General features: G+C 32.5%; 1 protein-coding gene across 1 annotated transcript; it reads left to right on the forward strand.

Annotated features, from left to right (window-relative positions):
- The first annotated feature begins 489 nt into the window (after positions 1-489).
- LOC139527514 (heat shock 70 kDa protein 12B-like) lies at positions 490-14,017 on the forward strand. The gene is made up of 4 exons (XM_071323015.1): positions 490-1,217; positions 4,345-4,584; positions 9,659-9,812; positions 12,650-14,017. Exons 1-4 carry the CDS (start codon positions 585-587, stop codon positions 13,684-13,686), a joined length of 2,064 nt encoding a protein of 687 aa, XP_071179116.1. The 5' UTR covers positions 490-584; the 3' UTR covers positions 13,687-14,017.
- The last annotated feature ends 3,383 nt before the right edge of the window (positions 14,018-17,400 follow it).

The raw sequence follows: 17,400 nt of genomic DNA on the forward strand, positions 1-17,400 counted from the left end.
GTTTCTTTGCTTTTGTGTTTCTTTTTTGCGGTGCATGTACTTATTTTGTGTAATGAATGGACAACACCTGTATTTTGCTTTTCTATCATATTGAATCTGTTATAAAGAATTAGTTTCCCTTAATACTTCATAGCTTTTGAAATTCTAATCGCAAAACGTTAGAAGCACCACATTAGCGTTATAAACAAAACACAAAACAAAGACTCCATAAGCAAAAGAAAACAAACAGTGCTTTACACACAAACATTACCAAAAGGTTGTTTACCATTATCATTTCTCTGACTAATTGAAATGTATTTCCTTTTTAACATTCTTTTACTTAATGAGGTTAATCATCATTGAATTTTCAATATGCTAGTCTATTCATATTATTATTACATATTAAGAACATTATGGCATTAAATAGGTTGACTGTGCCTCTGGTATCTTTCGTCCCTCTTTTAATTGAAGCGGTAGTGCATTTTAGAATAAACACTTATATATTGATTTTTCAGTAAGTAACACACACCAGTTGTAAACCATGTTAACAGGACATTACACATGTTACACTTGACATAAGAGTTATAACACCAGAAATATCGAATATGTCGACAAAAAATTCCAATGTCACCGAATACACCTTACAATTACAAAATGAGTCAATACTTGACAAAAAAGGTGACGCTGACGACGATGTCTCAAGTATTGACGAGTTTGAGGATGCAGTTGAGTACATGGATGATACCGACACATTATCAAGTGCAGATCGAAAGGAACTAGAAAATTTAATCCAGGCAGTTGATGATATTAATTCAGTATCTAACATCTCAATGCCAATAAACACCAATGAAGTTTCAAATACATTACACTATGATGACATAGAAGTTTCATCTAGTTTAGATTATCTAGAAATAGCCGACCAGCCTACATGTACAGAAGATGGAAATGTTGTTGTTGTTGCGATTGATTTCGGTACAACTTATTCTGGATGGGCTTTTTCTCTACGTCAAAAATTCAAAGATGATAAACTTGATATTCAAATTAAAAATGGATGGCAATCTGGCGATGGTTTGGTTACACCTAAAGTGCCTACTTGTATCCTTTATAACGAAAATGAAGAGTTTAATAGTTTTGGATATGAAGCTGAAAATATGTACGCAGAATTAATAGACGATAATAGAGCTGGAGATTGGAGATATTTTAGTACGTTCAAAATGAGTTTGTTCTGTGATGACAACGTAAGTACTTTCTTAAGTAAAGATTACTTAAAATGATATATAAACTATAATCAAGAGTAGAATATTGATAAGTAGCTAGGTTCGTATTCTAGCTAGATTTACTGTGAAACATATACCATTCTTACATTTAGCCTATATTAAGTTGACAATAGGAAAAAGCCCAAGGGTCCATTACTAGCAAAAGTTAATAGCTACATATGAATCATTTTTCAATTTTATTGAGTTTTTAACAAAATAAAAGCATCGATTTTTAAATGTAGTTATGTACATTACAATTGAATATATTTTTTAATGTCATAAATAACATAACAATTTCATTGTGTGAAACAGATACAATGAGACCTTTTATTACATGCACTGTTCATTATTGAAACATTTGTTGACATTGTAGACAAGCAATGGAAGGTATCATTTTTCGTTAACATAATGGCTATTCACAATCGAAGTAAACAGAAAGAATTTAGAATTACATGTACACGCGAAATGAAATTTAAAAAAAAAAAACAGTTAACAGGTGTAACAATGTGTAGGTACATCAGAGAAACGAAAAATATTATAAACTTCTAAGCAAATACTCCAATGTAATTGAAAGTAGTTGAAAACAAAATCACAATTACATGACAAAAAGGCAATGTAGTTATTTACCCTAGTCCAGTCAATTTGTGTAGATTTTTGGCAAAATTGCTCTGATTGTGGTAAAAGCCAGAAATTTGTCATAGCAGTAGTACATGTCATGGAAAGCATTTTCAGCTATGGACCCACTCTGAAAATTGAAATTGGCGGAATAAGCGGCCATTATTAGAATGGCGGACGTTTGATTTCTATAAAATCATAAAAAAAAAATCAGGAAAGGGAAGATATTGACATGACACATGGTAAACAGAATGACAGTGCGTATACCAGTTGTCTTGTTGAACAAAATTTATGAAAATGTTTCCATATTGAATGGCGGTCATTTTGGAAAATCTTGAATTTTTGAGCTAAAATAAGTAGAATTTTAAAGTCGTATTTCGATGAAAATGAATATAAAGCAGGGCCGTAAATTTTTTTGGACCCTATTTAGACAAAACATGATTTTTTTTCGGGTTTTTTCCCTGTATGCAATGTACCTCCCCAGAATCCACCACTTGTTAGAATTTTGTTACATTTCAATAATTGAGCGCCTAAAAATATTGAATACAGTTGTCTGCTCTATGGTCGGGTTGTTGTCTCTTTGACACATTCCCCATTTTCATTCTCAATTTTATGATTCAGAGTAAGATTAGGTGTAAAGTAATATTTTTTTACGCTTTATACTGCTTTATGACTGCACAAGCCATTTTTACTAAGTTTTAGTGAAACAATTTGCGAACTTAAAATGAAAGACTCCCTGACATTGCCAACTTGAGCATTTTTTGTGGTTTATCCTGCTTTTTTTGTCTGTTCAGATCGATCTATTTTAACTTCGCTTCACAGACACAATTTACAAACCTTAAACTGAAAATTCACATGTAATTTATTACTCATAATTTTGATCATAAAATTCAAATTAATATAAAGTAACATTGTTTGTTTATACTGAAAGTTTTATTTGGTTAAGCTTTATCAAATGCCAAGGCGATTTTTCTGGTTTTTTTTCGTATTTGTTTTTTTTGGGGGGGGGGGGGGGGGGTCAGCCCGCAATGGGAGGCAACTGCCTACATGCCTCCATGTAATTTACGGCCCTGTACAGTACATGTTCATGGTCGCAAGCAAAAATGTATCTGTGTGAGCTTTAGAAACAGAATGTAAAGCGAGACCCGCCGAGTTTTTATCCAGTTTCGTAGCGTGTACAGATGAATTTTATATTTTCAAACAATATTTATATTTAAGAGATAACTGTATTGTATTTGAAGCTTTAAGGACGTCCATCGGTAGTTTTACTGTCGTAAATTTAGTTTACCTGGCGACAGTAAAACTATTGATGGACGTCCGCAAAGCTTCAAATACAATACAGTTATCTCTATTCTAATGCAAAACAAGTTCATAATTAAATTTCAATCCTTATTTCAGTGTAAAATCTTCATTGAAGAAAATTTCGCGTAAAGATGTTATCTTCTTTGGTCCCTACACTAGGTGACGTCATAGGTATGCTTCCGGTGTCAAACATAAACACCGGGCGTTTTCTGGCTTCTGTGCCGCTTCAAAATGTAATAAAATTTTATAAAAAGAAGATTTTTAGGCGCAACAAGTAAGTTTTTTTGTTTATTATTGTAGAAATAACATGTCAATACATTCCGAAATTCAAAATGTCGGCTTCCTTAGTTACAGACAAGGAGATAGATAATTTTACGCTTGCTGTCATCCAATCAGAACAACTGTTTCAAAATAATTGCATTAGAAATTGTTTTTATCCTTAAATATACATCAAACACTTTAAACTTTATAGTTGTTAAAATCTGAATATTTGTCTCTTATGTTTCAAAGTAATCGACATAGTAAACGGGTACCGCGAGGAGGACCATAAAATGAAATTTTACGCAAAAGCAATATCCAATAGAAAAAGCAACAGTCATATAACAATGATTTGTTGTAAATGCACACACACATTATTATAACAGTATTATTTTCAAACTGGTCCCCATTCAAGATGGCCGCCGATACTTCAATATATGAAGTCCTCAGATGATAAACTTTGTCATTAGTGATGAATAGAAGACAGGTCACAAATTTTGTAAATTCATTAATTTTTCATATCTTATTTCAATAATTATTATTAATATTTTGGAAGTCATTTTGAAATGGCCGCATAGAGCAGCCGTTTTATTTTCTGAATTGGGTCCAAAGCTTTGAATGTTTTATATGAGCATAAAAACTCGGCAAAGTTTGATGCTTTTACCACAATCTGAACACTTGATTCACAAATAGACTGGACTAAATCATATGTAATTGAAAATGTGCTCAATTAAACATTACTTTCAAATTGTTTTTAATTACATTTAATTACCCCTGGTGCAATAGGAATTACTGAAAAACAACATTTATTTGTGAATAATATCACTCATTTAAAAAAAGCACTGTATTCTAAATAACCAATTCGTAACGTAATTGTATATCGATGAACATGATCTACCAGGGGACAAACAATCCTATTCATTTGTTTTTGCAGGCAGCCAACATGGGCTTTGGTAAAATTACAAGTAGATATAAGATAAAAGACGTAAACGGATATCGAATGTCAGCATTGAAAGTGTTTGGAGATACCCTGAAGTTTTTGAAAAACAATGTCATTGAGACCCTTGAGCTGAAAATATCATCAATACCTTTACAATATATATCATGGGTGGTAACAGTGCCAGCTATATGGACGGATAAAGCAAAACAGTTCATGAGATTAGCAGCTTTAGAGGTAATTCGATATTTTAAGCTACATATTTGTACACTGAAATATTGGATGCACAGTTAAATCACATAAATTATGTATTCGTCATTTACAAAACATTGCTTTAATCACATAATTCGTTCAGGTAAAACTGTCTTATATGTAAATTACTAAGTTCGTGTTTCTTCTGCATAATGTAAGTCTTGTATCGTACCTACGACAGGACAGCGGTTTGTTACTGTTTGAAAATACAAAAAGGAAATTGGAAAGACAATCATCATTATTTTCATACATTTGTGAAGTTCTCAATCCCTGTCAATATCCACGAAAATATCAAGATATGAATAAAAAAGGCAACAGTAGTATACCGTTGTTCGAAATTCATAAGTCGATTGAAAAAAAAACAAATCCTGGTTACAAACTACATGAACTATAACTCAGGGAAACGCGTCAAATATGAGAAGAGAACTACGACACAACAGAAACACAACATTAAAATGTAACACACACAGAAACGAACTATAATATAACAATGGCCATTTTCCTGACTTGGTACAGGACATTTCAAGAAAAAAAAATGGTTGGTTAAACCTGGTTTTGTGGCATGTCAAACCTACCACTTTCATGGCAATGTTAAATATAACATTAAAATGACAACATTACATGACAGGACTACAATATAAATAAATGGGAGAACATATAGAACAGAGAAGCACACCAATAATATTTAACAAAAGGTACCGATTTGAAATTTAATACGCCAGACGCGCGTTTCGTCAACACAAGACTAACCAGTGACGCTAAGATGAAAAACGTTCGAAAGCCAAAGCAAGTACAAAGTTGAAGAACACTGTGGACCAAACGTTCCAAGAAATTGTGCCCAATACGGCTATGTTTTTTTTGTCTAGTTCAAGAACATTCTTGCTATTTAGAATAATTTATACTTTTGCAAACAGTATTTTTTTTTATGAAATTACTATATAACAGATATACATGATAAAACCGAAGTGGTGACTAACTTCAGAATAAAAACGGATACATTACATAAAACAACCTTAACCCAACACATATTCACAGCCGAGTTAGCCAAAGCCATCAACGCACATTTGAACTTCTAAAAAGAAAAACACCAAAAATAAGATAGAATTAGAATAGAGTTCAAGATTAGATATGTAATATTGATATAACATTTATTAATAACAATTAAAATTACAATAATAGTAATTAGATTATTGATTCTAATGCAATTTGTATGTAACAATTTTTTTCATTGGCTAAAAAATGCCGTCAAATCCACAGTTGAGGGGGAGGACAGGGGGGTACCCTTCTCCCTTCTCCCACCCCTTTTCTCCTTTCTCCTACCCCCGTTCTCCTTTCTCCCATTAGAATAAAACATCTCCTTTTGAGATATCTTTTCTTGAAATATTAGAAATTTTTTTAAAAGGAGAGATATTTTATTTTTTCTCCTTTCTCCAACTTTTTCTCCTTTCTCTCAGCCTTCCTCTCCTTTCTCCTACCCCCTTTCTCCTTTCTCCCACCCCTTTCTCCTCTCTCCTACCCTCTTTCTCCCTGTCTCCCTTACCCCTGTCCTCCCCCTCACAGTTGACCAGGCGTAACTAAGGAGGGACAACCATTATGAAATGATTGAATCAACAAATGTTCGATTACTACTACATAATCGAAAATAAAACAACACCTACCTCGAACTCGCCGTTTTAATGTAATTTTATCCGAATTTGAAGCGTACAGGTAACGTAATAACCTCCAGTTTGTAAGTTTTCATTTGTATGACGTCACGTTTACCTATGACGTCTTTGCGCCAAAATCGTTCATGAAGTTTCGCGGATTTTTTTTTATTTGTCAAATTTAGACATTTTTCGTTATCGTATTATTTCTTTTTGTAATGCATTAGAATTGGAATAACAGTACTGTAGTTGAAGAGTTGCCACCGTCAAATCTACAATTGACGGTGACAACTCTTTAACTACAGTACTGTTATTCCTTAATTGTATTATCTAGCTATGTCGGTGTTTCTTCTGAATCAAACAGAACCACAAATATCGTATAAATGTCGTTTACCCAAACTAAAATCTAATAAATGAACTGGGTGATTAATTATCTTTACCATAACACACCTATACAACAGAAAAATAAATAAATTTATAACTACAAACGTTAAGACATCCGACAAAATCCGATGAGAATAACAAATATAACATCACATGTAAATACATGAATTTGGGATAGAAAAATACCGTGACAGGTCTTATATCAATGCGAATTCACACTCAGCAAAACAGTCACAATCGAAAATAAGTCACGTTCGGTAATTAAAAGATCAGACGACGTAATGACAAAACACAATCTTACACGTGGTAAAAATGTCCTTAGTTAGTTTGGACAAAGACACATCATATGGATCAACCATTTCGTGATAGTGTCCGTAAAATTTATAGAGGGTCATATTTAATCTGTCCTCCTCATAACTTTGTTGTAGCAGTTTCTGAAAGAGAACGTTTAGTTTATGTATTATCTTGAATCTCATATAATTAAAAAATACGAAAATATGGTTTGCAACATCAAAGTTTAAAAAGGTATTGATTTATGAGTAAGCAGCTATTGGTCACCATATGATCTTCTACTATAAGCAAAACCCATATCGAAAAGTCAACTATGAAAGACTCCAACATGATGAAATAGGAAACAATGCAAACGAGAAAACCAATTGCCTATTTATAACAAAATAAAAAACGGAAGATATGACAGCAAGCAACAAAAGACAAAAACTGATTCGCAAACTAAAATTTGCATTTCGGTACATTAGATGCATGCCATATTTGGCACAATTTTTTGGAATTTTGGATCCTCAATGCTCTTCAACTTTAGACTTGTTTGGCTTTATAAAAAATTGATATGAGCGTCACTGATGAGTCTTACGTAGACGAAACGCGCGTACTAAGTTAAAATCCTGATACCTTTGATAAATATTTACACCACTGGGTCGATGCCACTGCTGTTGGACGTTTCGTCCCCGAGGGTATCACCAGCCCAGTACTTCGGTGTTGACAAGAATGTCAATAATGTGGTCATTTTTATAAATTTCCTGTTTACAAAACTTCGAAATTTTCGAAAAACTAAGGAGTTTCTTATCCCAGGCATAAATTATCTTAGCTGTGTTTGGCACAACTTTTGGAATTTTGGATCCTCAATGCTTTTCAACTTCATAATTGTTTGGCTTTATACAAATTTTGATATGAGCGTCACTGATGAGTCTTATGTAGACGAAACGCGCGTCTGGCGTACTAAATTATAATCCTGGTACCTTTGATAACTAATTGTTACCTACATACATAAATATATATGTTTTGTCTTTTATTCTTAAGAAGGCACTTAATGCATTCTGCTTCATACATGTCAAATGAGTAAAAAACGGCGACCAGGAAGGGTACTGTTACACTATACCACTCGTATTCCGACTGTCTGTTGAAATATTACCAACTATGTTTTCTGCTAGTAAAATTTCCAGATATTTGATGACATCATCTTAAAGTATTTGTATTTGAACCAGTATGGTTCTTCGCCAAATAAGATAAAGCGTATACAAATTAAAAGTTTTCATAAAAAACTGAAAACTCATTTTATAAGACTTCAACAGTAGTAAATTTAGTAAACAGAACAAAAATCTGTTAAGTCGAACATCTAGATCACACGGTTGTATAAGGTTCTTCATAAATTCTTTATGGAGTTTAGATAGTCAGTATAAAGAAGGGAGATTTTATTTTTCCTTTTTGCTACGTAAATACCAAAGGAGAGAAAGAAAGATTTGTGACCATCTAAAATCTTTTGTTTCGCGATTCATTTAGTTGTTTATGTTGGTTTTTCAGAATTGAAGAAAAAACAAAGCATCCCTATCCTCGGGTTTTTTGAATCGGTAAACATGTTTGATACTGGTGTGTGCATGGCATATCGTAGTTATGTACACACCTCTGAATTCGTTCCCGAACATATCCATTAGATAAAGTGTCCAGTATAAACTAAACAAGTTCAACTCACCATTTTCTCCGATAAATGTCTGTACTAAGTCAGGAATATGGCAGTTGCGTTTTACTTCCAACCAAGTTCAACTCACCATTTTCTCCGATAAATGGCTGTACTAAGTCAGAAATATGGCAGTTGCTTTTCACTTGTTTTGTTGATTAAAAACGTTTGATTCTTCAGTTTTTCTGAACTTCCCTCTTTTTGAATTAGAGTTGGAGTTCGGTATTTTCGTTATACTGTTTTCCAAAATGTTAGTAAAACATACCCTTTAGGTATAGTATAATGAAGAACACTTATAATAAAAGTAATAGTGTTTTCGAAAGTGGTATTTACCGCTCTTATCCCTGGTTGACCTGGTTTTTATAAGCCACCTTTTGTATAAAGTATGTGTTCTGGATAAACAAACAATTAATACTAATGGACGTTACACAAGAAAAATTAAACAACGCCAATTGAGAAGGATCAATGATGTATGCCATATAAGCAAACAATGACGAGACATTGGGATATTGAAAAAGATATCTCCTGGTACAATTTCGCCGGAGTCGGTGAAAGATGAATGTGACTTATCAAATAATATAATAAACACAAATGATACGCTGGTTCTCAACCAATCATAATATAGGGTGTAACAATGTCAGATATGATTTTATAAACACATTTTCGTTTGTTTTTACTTGGTACCCGATGTTTTTGTATACGGTAGATATTTATATAGTCATGTGCATACAAAACAAATGTTTTGCATTAGACGTAAAACGAAATTTGGTTGGAATAATGTTTCATTTGTAACTTTGTCAATATTTGCAATTGAAGTCCAATATATATATTTGCTTGTAAAACATTCACTGAAATCTGTCATATAGTGTTTCACGGTTTTAGAATAATGGAAAACTCAAAAGTTACATGTGCGCACTCTTGCAATTAATACATGTTGTATAAAGTAAAACTGAAATAATGATTTACTATGTTGTACGTTAATATTTCATCTTTTCCTTCATGCATACCAGTTTGAGTATTAAATAATGAGTACTGCATTAAAATCAGTTTTATTTGTATAAAGGCGGGTATTCCTGGTACACAGCTAACTTTGGCCTATGAACCTGAAGCAGCAGCATTATATTGTCGAGAATCAACATATCAAAGAAAAGGTCAGCTCATTGGTCCAATTTCTACCTTTGGTACAGGAGAGTCCCTTCTAATTTTGGACTGCGGAGGTAATCAATTAAATATGCAATGACAAAGCGTCACATGATTTCAATATATATGCAGTTGAAAGCATATCTTATGAAGATGCGCTTCAGATTTTTAAAGCTGATAGATGACAAATACGTAATTCCACTAATTAATTTAAATTTTCAATCGGCATGCATTGTGAAAAACTAATTTGGTAGAAGCTATAATAGCAAATATCATCACTCAATATTAATAATAACACTTAAAAAATCCGTATGTTTAGTAAAGAATTTGTCTAATCAGTAAGAAAATCTTTAAATGTTTAGAAAACAATATTGTATTATGTAAATTTTACAGGAGGAATTGGAACATTCCACAGAATACCCTATAAAAGAGGGGCGAAATATACCAGAGGGACAGTCAAACTCATAGAATGAAAATAAACTGACAACGCCAGGGCTGAAAAATAAAAAGACAAAAAGACAAATAATAGTACAGAAGACACAACATAGAAAAAAAGAATAAGCAACACGAGCCCGACCAAACACTTGGGGTGATCTCAAGTGCTCCAGAAGGGTAAGCAGATCCTTCTCCACATGTGGCGCCCGTTGTGTCGCTGCTTATGTTATTACAAATCCGGTAAATAGTCTAATTCGGTAGGTCATATTCGTGAAAAAAGGAATGGTATTGTAGTTACGACATAAGGAACATATCCGATATCATTTATCACTTATCGAAAAATCAGAAAACAATCTGATTTAATAACAAAACATCATGTAAGAAATTCTTATGGTCAAGTAATATCGAATATTGACGAAATAATAACTTTGTGATCATCATATGAAATATGCTGCTGCCAAACCAAAACCGTCTTCAATGTTTCCCGCCTCACAAGTAAACATATATAATTGTGCAAAACATCATTTAAATCCCTTACTAGTTTTATGTAAGCAGATCCTTCTCCACTGGTGGCATCTGTCACAATATATCCAGCTAAAAAACGTCATAAACCGTTGGAAAAAAATTGCATGACCTATTCAAATGCCAAAATATAAGTATCGACAGAATGATTGACCATTAGTTTTCGTATCAATATAGCAATACTATAACGCTGCCTCCCTGGTGTTAGAGTCGGACACCAGAGATAACAGGTTACAAATAAAAGGGATTTCTTTAACTGGTATGGTTTATATTACTATAAGATGTATGGCCCGACGTCTAATTGGAATACCGTCGAACCACACACTTTACAGCTTCGTTAACCTAGAAAAATGTTATATAATTATTATTTATAAATAAAAGACAAAGCATATAAAAGTTGTGATAATTTATTTAACAATCTTAAAATGGCTGTGAAGGCTCTAGCTGTTTCTGGTTTGGAAGTTGGGTTCCTGGTATGGTTGGTCTAACTAATTAAATATATATACACACATATATATAACAATCCAGAGTATAACCACTCTGTAGATTCAGTCGACTAGTTAAAAAAACTACCATTAGCATATAGCTCATTCAGGCTTACAAAGGGTCTCAATAAAAGAACACCTATAAAATTATGTAGCCGGCTTAATTCAACAACATCTATTTAAAATAACCATCTGTATATAAATACTAAAGGTTATTATTGTCACCAAGACATATATCTCTTTGATAATTAAAACTATAGGTATAATTTACCCTCTACATATATTGTCACCAACTATTACCACCCAAACTGAGTCACCGAGATTTACTCCCAGCTTCTCCCAAATTCGTCTCCTTAATTTCCTCCTAATGTCTCCCTAATTGTCTCCTTAATTTCCTCCTAAAGTCTCCTAATGTCTCCCTAATTTTCTCCTTAATTTCCTCCTAATGTCTCCCTAATTGTCTCCTTAATTTCCTCCTAAAGTCTCCTAATTTCCTCCTAATGTCTCCCTAATTGTCTCCTTAATTTCCTCCTAATGTCTCCCTAATTCGTCTCCTAATTTCCTCCTAAATTCTCCGAGATTTCAAGTTTGGTGTTTCATAACATTCAATTCCAAACCACAACAATTACTGCTTTCCGTAGTTGATCATTTTAGTTTTATAAGAATGTCAGCCAATCACAGACTCTCTTACATAAGTCGGATCAATCAGCAACCATCTCTCTAATTAGGGAAATTCCCGAAATGGCAATTCAAAATGTAAACACTGGACATTTTATGTAAATAAAGATGTTTTCCAGCTTAAAATCATTAAGAACTAACATATGTATTCATCATGAAGGTTATTACACCAACAGGATAACTTAGGAACACATGAAAAAGGTTAATATCTCAATTTACAACAGAACTAAAGGTACCTGCACTCCGGGAACAAACTTTGTCACCGCGAGTAAATTCCACTCATAAAATCACTTGAAACACAATAGAATTAAATCAATTTTAGTGTAATCAGCGTATCGAATACACTCATATGCAAAGCATATCATCTCACAGACATCTCCGTATTATTATTTGTACTTAATAACACAGCATATGCAAAAAGGGGGGTTGACGGCATTACAATACATTAGTTTCCACATTTTTCAAATAAAAGGTAGTTAAATCTATGGATAGTCAATTTTATTAAAGAGAGGAGAAATGTACCAAAGTGTTATTTAAACCTTTCGTCGAAAACAAACTGACAACGCCGTAGCGAAAAAAAAAACAAAAAAAAAAACAACGAAGAAAACTAAAGAATGGATACATGCTGAAATAAATGGACAATGTTTTAAAATTAAAATAAAAAGCCACACACATAAAATAATATCAAGAAAAAAGTTTAAAATATGAGAATCAAAGTTCCTAAATAACTGGTACAATCTTATTCAAGTTCATTTAACGATTACCATGGGTTTAATATTTGTCTTACGTTGTAGGTGGTACTATAGATATAACAACCTACGAGATAATGGCAAACGGCAGACTCAAAGAGCTTCATGAGCCAACTGGTGGACCATGGGGAGGAACAATAGTTGACAAGGCTTTTATGAATTTCATTGAGAACATATTTGGGATAGAAGTGTGGGAAGAATACAAACACGAATACAAAGGTGAGGTCCTCGATATACAAAGACATTTTGAGCTAAAGAAAAGAACAGTTGATGAAAGCAGTGAACGTAGTGAACTATTTCTACAGTTTCCACGGAGTTTATTTGATAAATACGAAGAGTTTTACTCAAAACCCTTTACAACTGAGAATGGAGTTTCAAGGCATAAAGATAAATTGAGAATTCCAAGAGAAAAAATTATATCATTGTTTGATGAATCGACCACTGCTATTATAAATCATACTCGGGAACTATTGCAGAAACCATGTTTAGTAAAAGTAAAATCAATTTTGCTGATAGGCGGATTCTCTGATTCTGCAATTCTTCGTAATAAAGTTATTAAAGAGTTTTCGGGAATGACCGTTATTTGCCCGGATGATGCAGTTTTATCAGTTGTTAAAGGAGCAGTTATTTTTGGAAATACACCTGGATTAATTCAAGAACGGGTTTGTCCTCTGACATATGGTATAGCATGCGACGTACCATTTGATGCTGATAAACATTCAAAATCAATGTTGAGGTATTATAACAATCGAGCTATGTGTTGTTGTGTTTTCAAAGTTCTCGTGCGCAAAGGTGACACTGTGATAATTGGTAAAAACGATTTCGAAACTATATTTCATCCTACAAGAGCACAGGACACAAAAGCTACAATTGGTGTTTATACTTCAACAGAGAATGATCCCATGTATACCTTTGGACCGTTTGTGCAAGAGCTTGGGATTCTTGAATTAGATATACCAGACACGAGTTTAGGAAAGTTTCGAGAAATTAGCGTGTGTCTTATTTTTAAATCTACGGAATTAACTGTCATTGCAAAGGAAGGAGGCAACTTAGTAAGTGGAAAATTCAATTGCCTAGGGTGAAATGTGTGTTTTCACAAAACAGAATTTTAATATAAAAAGTAAATTACTAATGTTAATTATCATAGTGTATTTAGAAAATACACACATAGTCAAATGATATTCAAAATTATTTGGGATGACCTTTAAATGTATTTCGCTTTCTCTAGTTGTATTGAAATTTATCCCTTTCTGGACCCATTGTATAAAAAAATAAATATAATCAACGTGTGATCTCAACAAATTATTGGATGATTTTAAGGGTCATAACCTTTTTAGCTAACTAGATGAATCAAAATGTGCTAGCAGGTGTTAATAGAATTGACAACTTCGTGGAATGTGAAAGGCACTCGAAGGGGATAATCATAAAAAAAAAAAAAAAAAAAAAACAATATTTTTTTAATTATTAGAGTAACAGATTCTTACATATTTACTCGTGGATTATCGGATTTATCTAATCTCGATAGTTAAATTATCAATTTTAACGTCCTCGCCGAGGCTCGGACATTAAAATTGATAATTTAATTATCTCGATTGGATAAATCCGATAATCCATTGGTTCCAATGTAAGAATCTATGTTTATATCTTCATACATACCTAAATGTTTGTAATTACTGACAATATCTTTAATTAAAGTGCAGATTACTTTAAAAAGAAATCCTGTGTAAGGATGCTTAATCTAAAATCTGACAAAGTAATTAACGTGGTTTTAATATAAAGATAGCTGGAACAAAACAGATTCTGTAAATCATTATGTTTCAACCTCAAAATGTGTTTTAATTGAAATAAGAAATATTATTTTAAGGAATATAATTTTAATATATAATCAAAATATCTTCGCAAGTGGGTATTCAGTTTCAGCATCTTTCTATTTATCTTAATGATCGCTTATACCCAACATTGTATAACAAAATACGTGAGGGGCAATAAAACAGATATTAGGATATTGGGTATCCATCATAAACATACAAACAGTATATGCACAGCAAAAATCATAAAAATCATAGGAAAATGCTTTCATTACTCTTCTTAATTTCTAAGTCACAATCAGGCCTTCAACAAGTAACAAAATAACCCCAACACACCTCAAATTAAAGACAGCCCCTAGCATCACTTTGAGTGGATTGTATGGTGAGAAGGGAACTCAAACGTAAAACGTAATAGCCAAATTATACTCAAGGCCAAATTTGCATGAGGAATTTTGGACTATCATTTCTTTATTTATCAACGTAGAATTTTCGAACAATGTGTCAAAAGTGAAACATTTATCTCAATACCTAAAAACTGACTGATATGCCCATTATACCACAAGGGACTAAATAGTCTGCATCACTGGTATCGCATCTCTAATCAATGTTGTATACTGAAAAGAACATATTTTGATACCCTGCAACCAAATCGCTTTCCTGAAATTGCATTTATCGGAATTGGTCAAGTGTAAAATCCGAAGCACCAACGAGTAAATAACTTGTATTTTTTCTCCTTGTGCCTCTCTTACTATGCTTACAGACATCTTGCAATTAAAGTTATCAGATGAATAAAAATTCGTAAATCACTTGTATGATTATAAAATTTACGCTGAAAGTTTTCCATACGATGGAACTTTCTGATAAATATGTAAAACCAAATACCCTACTTCTCTTTGAGTCGGGAAAAGAGTCAGGCAACAAAATTGTACGTCTTCTAGCTTTGGTAATTTTTTTCAAACGTTTTCTTTTATAGTTTTAAATAAAAGTTGTCCTATGATAATTCGGTATACTATTAAGGTACGTTTTACTAATACATGTAATATGTATAACTTGGGTTCATTATCAGTCATACAATTTCTCTTTAAAATCATCATTGAAGTCCAGATTAAAAAATGAATGACAATTTTGTTTCTATTTTGCTTTTGTTTTCCTCTTAAAGTTGATGTGGTTCCCTATGTTTTAGTTTGTAACACGGATTTGTTTTCTCGCAATCGATTTCTGATAAAAGTCATCTGACCATTTGTAAAAACTTTGAAGTTTTGTTTTACGATTGTTTGTGAAATTTAAAATTCTTCAATGTCACTAAACACACTGCAAAAAAGGTAAATTTATTCGTTCCACATTTATTAACAAAAATATAATTTTCTGTGAATTTATCGTTTATGAAATGTAAGATTTGTATTTTTGGAATAGGTGTTTTAACTAATCATAAAAAGTAAGAGGCGAAAGATACAAAAAGGACATTTAAACTCAAATGTCAAAAATGAACTGACAACGCCATGGCAAAACATAAAGTTTATCAAAAGACAAAAAACTGTACACGAATCACAGCAAACTAAAAACCGAGCAAGACGAACCCAACCAAAAACTTGAGGTGATCTCAAATGACCTAAAATGATGATAAGATCCTGCTCCAAATATGTCTCCTATCGTGTTGCTCATCTTAATACAAACACGGTGATAAGTCTTGTTTTATAGGTCAAATCCGTGGAAAAGAAGAACGATATTATAGATACTGGTTTTGTTCTTGTCATATATTTTTATGACGCTATGATACTAAACCCCTTACGCGAGGGATTATGCTTGATTTTCTTAGGATGAAGACATAATCTTTATAGCAGTTTAAATGAGGTCTGGAGCTAGCATGTCAGTAACTGCTAGTAGTCTTTTGTTAATTTATGCTTCGTTATCATTTTGTTAGTTTTTTTCTGTTACCCTTCCGACATTGGACTCTGACTTCTTTTAAACACTGCGTATTGATGTGCGTTTGTCTTTTCTATATTGGCTACATGTGAAGGGGAGCGCTGAGACTTCTCAATACATGTTTGCGCCTAATATCAATTCATCTATAGGTGTCGGGGATTTAGCGTGACGCCCATTTTCATTTAACTAGTATACTATTGTGTAAAGGATAAAGATGGAGCTCACCTCGGATTGCTAAATAGCCTTGCTGTGTTGAAGACCCATTGTCACCGGTTTTCTGCTCTTTCGTCGGGTTGTTGTTTCTTTGGCACAACTTACATTTCTATATATTATCCATTGTATTGAAACTTTAAGTCAACATTGTCCTTAACTTCTTAAAATTTATTGAACTGTTTACTTATTATTTTACATTCTATACGCTATTGCTGTTCTTATTATTTCCCATGTATTCAAACGATGGAGAAAATTGGCAGTTAGAAAGACAACCAACACAATGAATGTGTAAATTACACATTATTAAATGTATCTTATTCATGCAAGTATATAATGGCAAATGATTAATTTCAACAATTCAGGAGGGTGTCTTTTAGAAATTCTACCTTACATGAAAGAAGAAAATGATAATCGCAATCACATTTATGAGAGTTTGGTGAAAGAAAGAAAATCACAATCAAAACAAGAGTGATGACTGATCACAATAAAAACTGTCTTGTTTTTATTTTTCAGTTTGATGATGGTGTTTAGTTGTTTCTCAAGGTCATATCAACTCAATTAACATCAAAATGTTATGACCCATATCAACAATTAAAACAATCAGTAATGAAATCTAGTTCAACAGATTCAGCATTGAGAACTTATTTTAAACAATTGCATATGTTCTACAGTTCATTACATTAAAAAAAAAGCATACATAGCCTGCATAAAATTATTCTTATGCAAGTAACACATTTCGAATTGAGAGAAACTTATTTGTCATATAGGAAATGATTTAATAAAATATAACATCCAATTTTCTCAAAATAAACCAACAAGCAAAAATTATTATAAGAAGTAAATTAAACAAAA

Source organism: Mytilus edulis, chromosome 6, assembly GCF_963676685.1.
Source record: "Mytilus edulis chromosome 6, xbMytEdul2.2, whole genome shotgun sequence".
NCBI classification, from domain to species: Eukaryota; Metazoa; Mollusca; class Bivalvia; order Mytilida; family Mytilidae; genus Mytilus; species Mytilus edulis.